The sequence below is a fragment of the Anomaloglossus baeobatrachus genome, chromosome 8 (assembly GCF_048569485.1).
Source record: "Anomaloglossus baeobatrachus isolate aAnoBae1 chromosome 8, aAnoBae1.hap1, whole genome shotgun sequence".
Classification (NCBI taxonomy): Eukaryota; Metazoa; Chordata; class Amphibia; order Anura; family Aromobatidae; genus Anomaloglossus; species Anomaloglossus baeobatrachus.
The window spans coordinates 151,941,637-151,957,882 of record NC_134360.1 but is presented as its reverse complement, the minus strand read 5'-3'; the positions used below and the strand labels follow the sequence as shown (position 1 = coordinate 151,957,882).

At 44.5% G+C, this 16,246-nt stretch overlaps 1 protein-coding gene across 1 annotated transcript in view; it reads right to left on the bottom strand.

Annotated features, from left to right (window-relative positions):
- LOC142250053 (complement factor H-related protein 1-like) overlaps positions 1–16,246 on the bottom strand; it is a 214,976-nt gene that overhangs the window by 159,440 nt on the left and 39,290 nt on the right. Inside the window, exon 3 of the mRNA XM_075322115.1 lies at positions 10,465–10,641. Coding sequence (XP_075178230.1) covers positions 10,465–10,641 — 177 coding nt within the window. The remainder of the gene's footprint in view (positions 1–10,464; positions 10,642–16,246) is intronic.

Below are 16,246 nucleotides of genomic sequence, written 5' to 3'. Positions count from 1 at the left end.
ATTACTAGCGTCCATTTTGACCATTCTATCTTAAAACTGGGAATCACACTTGGGGAAAGGGCCCGTAACAGGACATGGAGATTAATTTAATCTCTCTTGTCTTAATCTCAGTATAAGACACGTGTTAGGAAAGCCCTGAATAATTACTTTGATATTAATGTCACGGGCGGGGAGGACGCCGTCGCTGCTGCGCTCTCGCTAACGCTCGGGTCCGGCGCTGCTGCGATGGCTGCTCGGTGGCTCGAGCGGTGGGCCGGATCCAGGGACTCGAGCGGCGCTCCTCGCCTGTCAGTGAAAGGGGTGGTTGGTTTGGGGGATTTAGTCTGTGATGCCACCCACGGGTCGTGGTGAAGATGGGCGCCATCGCTGCTGATGACGGGGATCCCGGGAGTGATGGTAGGGAGTAGCTGGGATGTTGTTTCCCCCCTCCGTGGGTAGGGGTCGGTGGTCCCACGGCCCGATGAGGTGACGGGGAGGCAGGGTCGGTGAGGTGCAGGGTTGCAGAGATAGCGCGGCGCGGTGCCGGATGGCACGGGTGTACTCACTCAGCAAGAAAGGTACAAAGTCCTCAGTAAACCAAATGGCTGGATGGACGGGTCCCGCAGCCGGCTGCAGTGTCTCTCCTCGGACAGGTGATGGCGTCTGTCTTTCCCTGCACCTTGATGTTCTTCTTCTGACTATTATGGATTCCCAACGGTAGTCCGCTCCCCGGTGTATGGGTACCGGAGGAGCCCGTTTGCCCGCATGCGCTGGCCCTTGGGTCTCTAGCCTTAGGCGGTAGCTGTGTACCCTCACGGTGTGGGCGGTTGCCTTCAATCGGGACTTTTGCTGTTGTGAAACCCCTGGGGTTCCAGTCACATTCGGATCTGACTATTGTCGGCGGCTCCAAGCCTGGTCGGGGTCCGATGGCCCTGCCTGTGTGTGCTGGCTTCACTTCGCTCCCCGGTCGGTACCGGTGGGCCGTTGCCCGACCCCGGTCCTACGGTTCCGCGTCGCTCCACCACTCCTGCAGACGGCCACCACCATCTGCCAACCTTGCTGTCAGTGCCTGGGCCACAAACCCAAACACCCAAGTGTTTACTCCTCTCCCTTCCAACTCCAAGACTGTTCTGTCACTTTTCCCGCCTCCAGACCTATGAACTCCTCGGTGGGTGGAGCCAACCGCTTAGCTCCGCCCCACCTGGAGTGGACATCAGACACTGGAGGAAGGCAACAAGGGTTTTGTGTTTGGCTGGTGTCCCTGTCTAGTGGGGGTGGGGTGTGTGAGTGTTATCTGTGACGACCTGGCTAGGCCAGGGCGCCACATTAACACTCCAGATACAGTCCCTTTTCCTACAGTGTGGCAAGCGCACAAGGCAGTAATATGCGGAGAGTTTATCTCCATATCCTCGTTCTTAAATAAATCCAGAAAAGATGAGGTGGCATTATTGTAATCAGATATACAAAAAATGGAACTGCAACATAAAACTTCTCATTCACCAAACATCCTCAGTCCCGTTACACAATTACGCCAAAGGCTCAGAGATATCTGAAACAAACAGTCTGCAAAGTTCTACATGAACTGGAGGCATTGCCTCTTTGTACATGGAGACAAAGTATCTAAGCTTATCGTTTCCTTGATAAAAAAAAAATGAAAGCACGTACGTACATTTATTCTTTAAAAGATTCAAATAACAAAAAACTTGTAGACACTGAACCTATTGCTGATGCCTTTAGCAAATATTTCTCCTCCTTGTATCAAATCCAAGAGCATGAGACACCAGAACAAGCAGATAAAAGACAAAGGGACAAAATCTCTTTTCTGTCAGAACTACGATTCCCGACGCTCAACACAACCCATATAACAAATCTGAACAGGCTATTTTCTATTGAGGTGCTCCAGTCGATCCTGTCGAAGTGCCCCACAGGGAAAAGCCCTGGCCTAGATGGCCTCCCTATCTCTTATTACAAGACCTTTAAAGAAACTCTACTCCCTCATCTCCTTCACCTCTTTAATGCTGTGCTAGAGGGCAGCCTTTGCCGACGACCTTCTTCTCCTGTTGACTGAACCCCTCAAAGAATTTTCAGCTATCTTAGATATCTTCGAACATTTTGGCTCTCAAATTTCAAAATTAATTTGGACAAATCGGAGGCTTTAGGTATACAGCTTACCCAAGCAACAATGGATACCTTAAGAAAGAAATACCCCTTTTAAGTGGCCCCCCAAGTTTACTACCTACCTGGGAATAAAGATATGCTCACATTGGCCTTCTTTAGTCTCTATATACTTTTTCCCATTATTAAAATCTTCGATAAAAGTAATAGCCTCATGGTCAGCCCCATTTGTCTCATGAGTGGGATGTAAAAACCTATTAAAAAGCTTTGTGTTACCAAAATTTAGTTATGGATCACAGATGTTACCAATTCAGGTACCACAGAACTTTTTCCATAAAGCTAGAACACTCTTCATCAACTATATGTGGAAAGGTAGGCGCCCGAGGTTGAATTATAATACCCTAGTACTGCCTAGGTCCAGAGGTGGGATGGGGACACCAGACCCTCAAAAATATCACACACCACAATACTATCAATGATAATAGATTGGACTTGCAAATCTCCGAACAAACTTTGGACCTTGATCGCAAACTCCACCACTCCGATGAACTTCAGACCCATCCTTCACTCGGCAAAACATTTCCTCCGAGACACAATGACGGGCAACTTAATCTTTAAGAATGTGCTTCAAACTTGGATAAAACATGCAGATTATCTTATTCCCCCATCTTCCTCGATAATCCGAATAATGGATTTTCTGGGGCTGTACTCAGAGAGCACACAATCACGCACTCATGATCAGCTACATACACTCACTACGCCAGTGGAACTAGTGTTAGAGGATAGAACATTAACACCCCTGACTCATCGTAATAAGATCATAGCCCCAAACTCACTAAACTTCCTTCAATATGAAAGACTAAAGTTAGCTGTACTGGATCACTTACCAAATGGGCTGCCCCAAAGGGACCTTTTCACCTTTGAATCTATGATTTTGCTAACCAAATGCCCTCAGAAAGTCCTGTCCAAATTCTATCAAATATTGGTCTTAAATAAACACCCGCAGAAACGGGTATTCATATCATTTTGGGAAAAAGATCTAGGCAGGAATTTTACAGAGGGAGATTTGATCCAAATTTATAAGAGATCCTTTGGCCCATCAAATTGCGTGGATGTACAGGAAAACTCATACAACTTAGTTACCAGATTGTATGTATCACCTTCTCAAACTAGCACATGGTTCCGTTCCTCTTCAGAGTCATGTTGGAGGTGCAATAGAAAGCGAGGGACATACTTCCACATTTGGTGGCAGGGCGACCAGTTGCAGCCCTTCTGGAAAAACGTGATTACCTACACCAGGCGGATCTGTAAACTGTCCTTTAATCCCCAACCCAGCCTAATCTTCCTGAATTTGGTGAGAAACCCACAAAACACTCCAAACAAAAACTCTCCTCCTGTTCCTACTAGCGGCGGCCAAACTGCTCCCCCCCCCCTTTGGCGCTCAACAAGTATACCTGCTATCCAAAATTGGATGCTCAAAATCGACCAGTAAAGGCTGCTTTACACGGTACGACCGATTGTGCAATTTCACAATCGATCGTACCCGCCCCCGTCCTTTTTGCGTCACAGGCAAATCGCTGCCCGTGGCGCACAAAGTTGGTAACCCCCCATCACACGTACTTACCTCCCGTCCAACCTCGCTGTGGGCGGTGAACGTCCACTTCCTGGAGTGGGAGGGACGTTCGGCGTCACAGCGACGTCACACAGCCGCCGGCCAATAGAAGCGGAGGGGCGGAGATGAGCGGGATGTAAACATCCCGCCCACCTCCTTCCTTCCACATAGCCGGTGAGAGCCGCGGGTTGCAGGTAAGCGATGTTCATCATTCCCGGGGTGTCACACGGAGCGGCGTGTGCTACCCCGGGAACGATGAACAATTAAATTAAACGATATTATGAAACCTAGCGAGCAGTACACGACTCACGATTTGTGAGTAATACTGCGTCGCTAGGAGGTGTCACACAGGCCAGGATCGCAAGCGATACCGGATGTGCGTCACAAAAACCGTGACCCCGACGATCTATCGCACGATAGATCTTCTGGTGTAAAGCAGCCTTTAGAGCTTGCAGCTTTAGTTTATCACTCTTAAGAGAAATTTAGACACATCTGGGCCCCCTGGTTGAAGTTGCGAGAATTTGTGGAATGTTGACCTGCTCCCACCCTCCTCCCCCGAGCCAGCCATGATATATTTCTTACCTAGATTAATCCCAACTCCCACTTCTTGTCTCTCACTATCTTCTTGAAACCATCCTTACCTTTCTTTACACCCCCCATCCTACTATTGACATGTTTTACATATGTTCATTTCATTAATATCGATTATTCACAAAAGTTTGTTGATTTCACATGGACTGCAATGGTAAACACTAGGGATGAGCGAATATATTCTCCACTATTCGCCATGTTTCAGAGTACCGAGCTGTCACTCGGAAACGCGTTCCGTTTTTTTCTACCCTGCCATGTAAATTGGATTTTATTATTATGGAAGAACCCTTTTATCTTTGTTGAATAAAGATTTTTTTTTTAATTGGAGATTGGATGCTGGATCCCTTCTTTTTCTTCAAGTTCAGTATTCTTCAATATTCGGTATCCGGCGGATAATGGGGTATTCGAGGTATTCAGTATCCGACGACTAATATGGCATTCGCTCCGATACTTTCATTTTCATTTCTGGACTTCCTGGCGCCTTTTTCTAGCCAATGAACACATCTGACGTTGCTTGCCCTCACAGTAACGCCGAAGCCATCTTTGTTGTGGTGTTACTGTGATTGGCTTGGCCGCACAGCATCATAGTGGCTACATAAGGCTGCCGCCATTTTGTGAACATGCATTAATTCCTGAGCTGCCGGTGTAGCTAGACTGTACTGTGTGCAGGACAGCGTTTATGCAGTGTTTACAGTATACAGCAAACTAATAATAGTCCTTGCAAGGGCTGAACACAGTGTCCACTAGCTGCTACCAGCTGTGTAAATCGAAGAACCAGGTATAGGGACAGTGTTAGTGCATTGCTTAGTTAGGTGAGAGCCGTTCCTGTTTTAAACCACCAAAAAAAAAAAAATCCTCTTATTAGTGCTGCATACGGTCTGTTAATGCAGTTTGTGATATAGCGAGAGCTTATTCACAGGCAGGGAGAGATTTAAAGCTGTCCTGACATCTGCTACTAATAATCAACAATCTCAGCACTGTTACATCCCTTGTGTATGTTATACTAGGAATAGGTATCACAACTTGCAAAAAAAAGACCCAAAATTGTCAAAACAACGGGTTCAGGTGTAGTATAGTACCTGTCAGCCACCATCTCAATTCATACCAGCTCAGTTGCGTCATTGTGTTGCCTTCATAGCGTACATAAACTCCATAGTACCCTACTGCTATAAAAAATAATGTAACTTTAAAAAATAAATAAAATAAAATTGCTGTCACAGCCTGTAGTTCTGCCTGAAGCCAAATATCATAATATATAGCTTCCTGGTGGTGGCATCATATCTTACACAACTTAGATAGTAAACTGCTGACACTAAGGGGTACTTTGCACACTACGACATCGCAGGTGCGATGTCGGTGGGGTTAAATCAAAAGTGACACACATTTGGTGTCGCTGTCGACATCGGAGTATGTGAATCCTTTTTACTACGATTAACGAGCGCAAAGTCGTCGAAATCGTATGATCGGTGTAGCGTTGGTCATTTCCATAATTTCGGAAGGACCGATATTACGATGTTGTTCCTCGTTCCTGCGGCAGCACACATCGCTATGTGTGAAGCCGCAGGAGCGAGGAACATCACCTTACCTGTGTACTGGCTGCAATGAGGAAGGAAGGAGGTGGGCGGGATGTTTATGTCCCGCTCATCTCCGCCCCCCTGCTTCTATTGGCCACCTGCCGTGTGATGTCGCTGTGACGCCGCATAACCCGCCCCCTTAGGAAGGAGGCGGTTTGCTGGCCAGAGCGACGTCACAAGCCAGGTAAGTGCATGTGAAGCTGCCGTAGTGATAATGTTCACTACGGCAGCTATCACAAGATATCACATGTGCGACGGGGGCGGGGACTATTGCGCTTGGCATCGCTACCATCGGCTTGCGATGTCGTAGTGTGCAAAGTACCCCTAACACTCAGTCTCAGTAATATCCAATTTTTATTAATACTCAATGGCAGTGGCACTACTTTTGCCTGAAGGCCAGTACCTACCTATCAGCAAACTAGCATAATTTTGGGGGCTTCATATTTTACAGAACATAGATAGTGACTTGCTCCTATTAAACCAATGTCTCAGTGTTACCCAATTTTTATTAATACTCGGTGTCAGTGGCACTACTTGTGCCTCAAGGCCAGTACCTTCCTATCAGCAACCTAGTGTAATTTTGGGGGCTTGATATCTTTCAGAACAAAGATAGTGGCTTGCTCCTATTAAAACAATGTCTCAGTGTTACCCAATTTTTATTAATACTCGGTGTCAGTAGCACTACTTGTGCCTCAAGGCCAGTACCTTCCTTTCAGCAACCTAGTGTAATTTTGGGAGATTCATATCTTACAGAACTTAGTGGCTTGCTCTTATTAAAACACAGTCTCAGTGTTAACAAAATTTGTATTATTACTTGGTGTCAGTGGTTAAAAATCAATTATTTACCATTCACTTAAAGGGATTGCTTAAGAAAAGTAAAATCTCCATAAATTTGCATTCAGCTAGCAAGTACACCATTTTTAAGGGACACTGATTCTTTCTAGTGCATTAACAATGAAGAAAAATAACTGTAATTTTAGTTCAAATGCAGCATAATAGATTTTATCATTGATTGGTTGGCACTGCTTCTAGCACCTCTCCTATTTCTCTATTCCTATCAATTGAATGTAATATTCTCAGGCTACTACTATCATTTTCTCCAGTGTCTGGAATTTTAGGGCTATCACTTCACATCTCTATTGCTAAGCTGTGAACTCTGTCACCCTCTTGTTATCATATATACTTCTAAAATGGCTGCTGCACTCCTACCTAGGTGTTTTGGGATTAATAAAGTAGTGAAAGAGGTGTGAGGTTGTATTCTATTCCAAATAAAGGATTTTTTGAGTGTTTGTATTTATTTACTTTCACTTACAGATTAGTGATGGGGTGTCATAGACACCTGCCATCACTAATCTAGGACTTAGTAGCAACTGTGGGCTGTTATTAATCCCTTATTACCCCGATTGCCACAGCACCAGGGTAATCAGATTGAGCCAGGTAAAAGTCCATGCTTGCCACATCTAATGGATGCAACAATCTCAGGCAGCTACAGGTTGCTATTTATAATAACCATAGGCCTCCCCAGCTGTCAGGCTTTATCATGGCTAGCAAGAAAAGCAGAGCAAATGATATAGGCAATTGTGTGATAACAAAACCATTAAAATATAGCTTTTCATATATACCACTTAAAAAATTTAAAGCACACACAACATGTATAATTAGTTGCATAGCAACCAATGTAAGGACAGTAGAATATAGAAGGGTACTTGCTACCCAATATCACAGTGACCTTTCCACAATAGGTGAAAAAAACACCAATGGTAATCAATAAACGCGGTCTTTGGTATTTATTATTATTCATAACCATTAGCGTTTATTGATTGTTACCATTGGTGTTCTTTCCACCGATTGCTGTGTTTTAATTTTCTAAGTGATATATATTAAAAGTTATATTTTAATGGTTTTGTTACCACTCAATTGCCTATACGATTTGCTCTGCTTTTCTTGCTAATTCTGGTGAGCATTATACACAATATTTTCTTTATCATTGCTGGGCATCAAAATTAGGGGGGCCGCACGTTGTGTTTTTTAGGTATTTATTTAAATAATTAAAAAAAAAAGTCGCATACGATTCCTCCTATTTTAATACATAGCCAAGATAAGTGCATGGCTTGGTGCTGCACCCTGTAGCCACATGCTTTATCTGTGCTGGGTATCAGAATATGTTTTATTTATTTTTATACCATGAAACTGACGGTAGATGTTAGAGTGTATGGGCTCCTTCCATTATAGGGGTGTGTTCAAAGTGCAGTCCGACATTTCCAGCCAGAAAAAAACATTATTTTTAAAAGTCCACGTGGGCATGAAGTTGTTTATAATAGAGGTAGGGGTTTGGGGGTAATTATGGTGGATCCCACTGTCTGAGAGTCTTACCCCCAGACCTCCACTTCTATTATAATCAACTCTATGCCCACGTGGACTTAGAAAAATAATGTTGCTTCCTCGCATCAGCTATGTTAGCGAATGCCCCGTCCCTTCTGCTCACATGGGCATGACGTCAGCAAAGGTCCTTCTAGCCACTACTGTAGCAGAGAAGATATAGTGGTTATGGACCTGGAAGCAACAGCATTGCTGGGGAAAGCCTCGCCGGTGGAAATCCAGCAGTATGTGAGCAGTGACAGGAGGTCATTGGAGTATCTAATGAACTCGGATGACCTCTTGACGACATCGCCGCGACACCAGCGCTACCGGGTGTCACAGGGTTGTCGTCAGGAGGTCATCCGAGTTAAAGGTATAAAGGCTCGGGTTTGGTTTGGGTTTGGTTTGATAAAGCCTCGCGAGCACACCCCTTGCTCGACATCTCTACTAAGGATGACTGACAGCACCGATCTTACTAGATGGTGCTATTTAATGTATCATGAGATGTCGTTAGAAACTCGGACTGTATAAGCGCTAGTATTAGATACGCGTACTGTATCACAAGCTGGAATTAGATACAGAGATTAGATGCGCAGAATGTACCACACAGAATAGGATTAGATATACAAAGTGTATGATGTGCTGGGATTAGATACAATATACAGAGTGTATTATAGACTTGAATTAGATACTCGTTTTTTGCGGGTTGCAGCACACATAATGGGATTAGATATGTAGCACCCCTGAACACCTCAGGGTGCTACAAGGTTCTGCATCCCCACCAGGATGCAGGGCCTACCCCCGTAGGTACCCAGAACTCCAGTGCCGGTACCAACAAAAACCCAGGTAATTCCAGTTTTTCCCTAACAATCCCCCATACAATGGTGCTTAGCTAGGGTGGGACCATGGATGGCCGCCTAGGGGTAGAGCCACTCCAGTCCACTAGTTGAGCAGGTGGAAGGGGTAGACTGTGGAGAGTAGTCAGAACAGTGTTGAAAGGGGAAGGGTGAAGGTGAAAGAGATGTGACACCCTGACTCGGGTTAACGGTGACCTGGTACCCAGGAGAGGTGGTTGCCGGTGGAGTACGGTGGAGAACTTTTGGAACTAGGCACCGACAGGGTACAGGACCCTAGGATAGGAAAGAGCTTCCAGCCGACCTGTTAACACCTGCACAGCAAAGGGGACCATCAGGTACCTTGCTGACCCTAAAGAATCCAAAGACTCTGTAGCAAAGGGAGAATCGGGGACTGGACCAGAGACTCCAACCCCACAGGGTTCACGCAACCATCAGGCGGATAGAGGTGGACAAACCACAAACCGGGGACCCCCAATGTTCCATACCATGGGGACACACTTACCAGAGACAGGTGCAGGGGAAGAAGGTACCAGAGAAACCAGACTGGCCCTGGGATGAAGGGGACCTGGAGGCGAAACCAGCCAGCCTCGGGCAACCAGTGCGCATCCAAAAAGTGAGTGAACCAGTTGCACTGAATACCTGTCTGGACTCCTTCTTCCGACATCTACCGCACCATACACCCGCTGGGGCAATACCCTACTTGCAGAGGGACTACCATATTAGCTGCAGTACCATCAGCTCCAGTAGAGACACTGCAGCGGCGGCTCCCTACACTTAGCCGCACCACCACAAGTGGAGTCACAAATAACTCTATTCAAGTATCCCCTGTAAATATCCCCATTACAAAAAGGACCCAGGGCATATAACTTGGTAACAGCCACCATCGTGACATTCCCAAGATAGACCCTGCACGGAACCAAGTACCCCAGATCCCTGGGTGCTACAGATACATGTAATTTTATGCTGTATCATACATGATGGGATTAGATATGTGGCACTGATGACTGCATCACACATGGTGGGATTAGATACATATACTGTATCATGTGCTGGATTTAGATACAGGGCTGCTCCTCGCAGCTGCAGAAAAAATTAATAACTAAAAAACTTATCGCATGGCATTTAATTTATAATTTTAAACAATTGATTATATAACCAATAATTATTACTACAAATATAATAAATATGTAATTACAAGTTAATCACCCCAAAGTTTCCAAAAACAGGTTTTTTAAGACACATTTCCATTCAAAGAAATATGTAATCATAAATCCTAAACAGGTATACTACAATCCAACCTATAGTTTTCATAAGGTAATATATTTTGCTTATTACCGTATTTTTCTTTTTAGTTTTTCGAATCATAGACAACACTTACCCATACACCTTGGAATTTCTGACCATTGTCCATCGAGGCACCGGGCGGTGGCCAAAAGGTTGCGTCTTTCTGTCATATAACCCTTATCACATTCATACTGCAAATATTCTCCATTTACAAACGTATTTTTAAGTAGGGTGTATTTTCCATTTAGAAGTTGGGGAGTCGTGCATGATTCTAGAAAAAAATACCAAAACATTACATGAAGTAAAAATGTCTATTTAAAAACTAATTAAAGAAAGTATCCTATAGGATTGATATAGAAGCAATAACAAACTTCACAACACTACACTAGCAAACATAAAATATAAAAATTGAGGTATAATAACTTGATAATCAAAAATAAAAATATAGAAATAATAAAAAATATGCAAAAAGCAATGAGTTAAAACATTAGTAGTTTTATGAAGGAGAATATTTACAATCATGGATCAATATAAAGTATAAAAGAAATGTAAGGCCGTAGTTATATTAATATATGAATTGAACAAATGCATTGCGCGCGGACTAATGTAAGTTAATGAGGGAGAGCAGATGTGAGTTTTTTCTCATAACAATTCGGCATGAGAGAACAATCTCTGCACGCTGTTATTGCCAGTGTGTCTCGGATCAGGCACACTCATTCCAGGCTATGGGTGCGCGTGAAACATTGGACTGCACACGGATGACATCAGTCTGATATATGCAGAGACAGGCAATGTGGAAGATGGATAGATTAATCCTAGTTTTCCTTACCTGTGCTCTGATTCTCGCATGCAAAAGTTTCGGATCACAGTCACGCTCACAGCAAAGTTTGAGCCGAGTGTCATAAGAATATAGTATCTGGTGCTCTTGCATTGGATGCTATATGCTAGTGTAAACTCCAGCAAAATTGTGAAAAATATAATTTATTGTTGCCGATTACAACCATTTTGTATGCTAACATGGAGAATGTATGTTTTTGTATAGTTAATTTTTTTTGGGGTATGTCAGATATCTTGTGTAGGTGTTTTAGGAGCCCAGTCAGATGCAGTGTAGAGAAGGACCCAGCAAAGGAGGTTGTCGTGACGTGGCACTGAGCTGGTATTACAATGGCTATTGTAATATTCTAAACACCTCTAAAAACTTTTTCATTAGTAGTTTATATATTTGCCATTATAGTGTGTGGCTGCTTTTATCTTCATGTTGTATCATGAACAAGATACGCACCTATTCACATTATGCTAAGTGCTGCCAGTCCTCTCTTTTTTCATTTTATATACACTTAACAAAATGGTTGCAGAACTGACTTAACTAACCCTACTGTAAATTAATGTTGAAAAGTCAACAATCAAGAAATGAGCATTTATTAGACATTAGTCCATCTTTTTCACCGCACTAGGAACAACAGCCAGGCCAATATCTATTGATTAGTTGACTTAATTTGCCAGCTTCCCTTTGGACTTTCAAGGAACTTGCAAGGAACCCCTGTATCACTGCGACCTTCAGATACTCATTATTATGGTAGTCTTTCAGTAAAAAAAAAAGTGCCTTTTTATTACAGTCAAATATTTATGTAAATACTTTTATGCCCCAAGAAAGAAAAAAGTATTGTAGAAGTATTGTATTGAGGTCAGGTTACCTGCGGTCACAGGTGCAGGGCTGTGGGAACCTCCAGCTGTGACCGCAAGTAACCTGAGTGACATCACCACTGATCGTGTGGCTCAGTCTCTGCCTGAAGCTCACAGTGTCCGGTCATTGTTTTATGGCCTTGTGCTGTGCCTTCAGATCTAGCAAAACTGGAATCATCATTGAACCTCATGTGGATCATGTTCGACCTGGGTCTTTTGAGGGTTAATAAATCAGTCAAAGATGTATTTTTTTGTATTTTATTTCAAACTAGCTGTAGCACCCGGCGTTGCCTGGGATAGTAACTGTCTCTCTGTCTTTCTCCCAGTCTCTGTCTCTCTCCCTCTCTGTCTGTCTCTCTCTGTCTGTCTCTCTCTTTGTCTGTCTGTCTTTCTATTTCCCGGTCTTTCTTTCTCTCTCAATCTTTGTCTATCTCTCTCTCTGTGTCTCTCTGTCTGTCTCTTTCTTAATCTATTTGTCTGTCTCTGTCTGTCTCTTTCCCTGTCTGTCTGTCTCTCGCTTTCCCTGTCTGTCTCTCGCTTTCCCTGTCTGTCTCTCGTTTTCCCTGTCTGTCTCTCGCTTTCCCTGTCTGTCTCTCGCTTTCCCTGTCTGTTTCTCACTTTCCCTGTCTGTTTCTCGCTTTCCCTGTCTGTCTCTTTCCCTCTCTGACTCTGTCTGTCTTTTTGTCGGTGTCTATAGGTGGTGTCACACACAGCGACGACGACGTCGCTGCTACGTCACCATTTTCTGTGACGTTGCAGCGACGTCCCGTCGCTGTCGCTGTGTGTGACATCCAGCAACGAGCTGGCCCCTGCTGTGAGGTCGTTGCTCGTTGCTGAATGTCCTGCTTCATTTTTTCGTCGTCGCTCTCCTGCTGTGAAGCACACATCGCTGTGTGTGACAGCGAGAGAGCAACAAAATGAAGCGAGCAGGGAGCAGGAGCCGGCATCTGGCAGCTGCGGAAAGCTATAACCACTGTAATCATCGGGTAACCAAGAGAAGACCTTTCCCTGGTTACCCGATATTTACCTTCGTTACCAGCCTCCGCCGCTCTTGCTGCTAGTGCCGGCTCCTGCTCTGTGCACATGTAGTTGCAGTACGCATCGGGTAATTAACCCGATGTGTACTGTAGCTAGGAGAGCAAGGAGCCAGCGCTAAGCAGTGTGCGCGGCTCCCTGCTCTCTGCACATGTAGCGACGTTATGATCGCTGCTGCGTCGCTGTGTTTGACAGCTAAGCAGTGATCATAACAGCGACTTACAAGGTCGCTGTTATGTCACAGAAAATGGTGACCTAACAGCGATGTCGTCGTTGTCGCTATGTGTGAACCCAGCTTATCTGTCTTTTATCCAACTGTCTGTATCTTTCCCTGTCTGTATCTTTCCTTATCTGTCTCTTTTTTTATCTGTCTCTTTTTTTATCTGTCTCTTTTTTTATCTGTCTCTTTCCTTATCTGTCTCTTTCCTTATCTGTCTCTTTCCTTATCTGCCTATCTCCTAGTCCATCTCTTGTCTTGTCTGTCTCATTCCCGGTCTGTCTCATTCCCGGTCTGTCTCATTCCCGGTCTGTCTCATTCCCGGTCTGTCTCATTCCCGGTCTGTCTCATTCCCTGGCTGCATTGTGACAGGCCAATATTCCATTCAAGGGCATGGCTGCATATTGTGCCATGCCAACATTCTTCTGAAGCTCTGGCTGCAATGTGGCTCCCAGCTCCATTGACTTTAATAAAAGCAGGTTTTTTGGCGAATAACTGTAAAGCGCGGGGTTAAATTTTCCTCTCAACACACATACACAAACACCCTCACACACACCCTCACACACACACTCACATACATACATACACTCAGCTTTGTATAATAGATAAAGGATTTTTTCAGTGTTTGTGTTTATTTGTTTTCACTTACAGATTAGTAATGGGGGGTTTCATAGATGCCCGCTCATTACTAATCTAGGGCTAGGTGGCAGCTGTGGGCTATTAACCCCTTTTTACCTCACTTGCCACCACACCAGCGCAATCGGGAAGAGCCAGGTAAAGTGCTGGGATTGTCGCATCTAACGGATGTGACAATCCTGGGTGACAGCATTCTGCTATTTTTAGGGTGGAGAGCCCAATAATCATTGGTCTCCCCAGTCTGAGAATACCAGCTCCAAACTGCCGAGCTTTTTCATGGTTCGGTATCAAAATTGGTGGGGACCACACGCCGTTTTTTTAAAAAAAATATTTATTTTTCTATTTTTTTATGTTTTTTTTTTTTTTTGTTTTGTTTTCTTCAAAAGCTGTATGCGCTTCATATTATTTTGATACACAGCCAAGATAAGCGCATGGCTGGGGACTGCAGCCTGTAGCCATGACTTTATCTGTGCTTGTGTTAATACAAGAGGGACCCTACAACTTTATTTATTACCAGCATACCGGTACAGACAGTATCTGTGATTCCAACCATCACAGACACTGTCTCAGAGGGTGGAGGCGTGGTCCAGTGGTAGTCAATCAGAGACACTGGTGGAAGGGGAAAGCAGTGAATATGGATGAGGCATAATTAGTGGACTTAGAAGTAATGCTGCAGCCATGGGAGACTTGGTAAGCATGTACTGCTTTAACTGTTTTTAATTTATTTTTCTTTTACAGCCCCCCAACACATCACTTTTGCCTCCCATTGAATTTAATGGGTTTTGCTAGTATCAACAAGCAATTGGCTAGGATCGATGATCTGATCGACGATCTCAGGCGAGATTTATAGTCATGAACATATCTGATCATTGGTAGGATCGCTCATCTCTAATTAACACTATATACAGGACTGGTTAAAGTATGATATGCTTTGTGTAGAGTCGGGGAATGAGAGGAGGGTGATGTAAAAGCTCTAAGCTAAAAATGTCTTTGTTACATTTTGCAAAGACGAATTATGGATGGGAGAAATGGTTACAGTTGTCTGGGTTGAATGGAAAAATAATGGAAATCTAAATGCTAAACTCATCAATGTCAAGAATGTCACTGGTGAGAACCTACCTGTCCCCCATTCATATTTAGGGTCTACAGAGCACTGGGGCTGAAATTATACTACCATTATATGGATACTGTACGGTGGTAATATCAGTATTCGTATGGTTTGTAATAATGATTATTTTAGTGGTAATATCTGTACGGCATATGCTTGTGATGCTTGGCTATTGTTTGGTGGTATGTGTCTATTATATTGCAATAATTATCAATGCAAAATATTATTAAATCTTTTATAGCGGTATTATTGGAATTATTCTGCAGGTCTTAGAGTTAAGCGGGCTTTACACGTTGCGATCTCGCTAGCGAGATTGCAAGCGATCGTACCCGCCCCCGTCGGTTGTGTGACTCGGGCAAATCGCTGCCCATGCCGCACAACCTCCCTTACCCCTGTCACACACACTTACCTGCCCTGCGACGTCGCTCTGGCCAGCAAACCACCTCCTTTCTAAGGGGGCGGTTCGTGCGGCATCACAGTGATGTCACACGGCAGCCGTCCAATAGAAGCGGAGGGGCGGAGATGAACGGGACGTAATATCCTGCCCACCTTCTTACTTCCGCATTGCCGGTGGAGGCAGGTAAGGAGATGTGCCGCAGGAACGACAAACAACATCGCTAATAAGCAGAAAACGATTTTGTGTTCCAGGATGACCTCTCCGCAGCAAACGATTTTGACCGTTTTTGCAATCGTTTGCGGTCGCTCATAAGTGTCACACACTGCGATATCGGTATTGACGCCAGATGTGCGTCACAAACACCGTGACCCCGACGATAATTCAATAACGATATCGTGCGTGTAAAGCCCGCTTAAATCTTGATTTTCTCAAGGTAGAGTAATATTAGTCATAGAGACCCCCCTCAACCTGGGGCTTTCCCTACCTGCGGATGGACTGACACCTAGCTGCCCCCCACCGTCAGCCCCGGTACTCCCTTTGGCAGCGGCGGTACTCCCCTTATCGCAACCCACAGGTGCTGTCACGAACATTTACCACCTGTAAATACCCCTTATATTTGAAGTGGCCGCAAGCCCAAGGGTCCGGAGACCCTCGAGCCACAGAAACCCCAGATCCGAGCAGTTTGACTGCTGCAGGGGCGGCACATTAGCGCTTTAGTGAAGCATGGAACAAACACAACACAGGTTCTGACCAAGGTTTTACAGGTTTCAAATCAAAAGGTGGGTGGATGGATGAGGGAC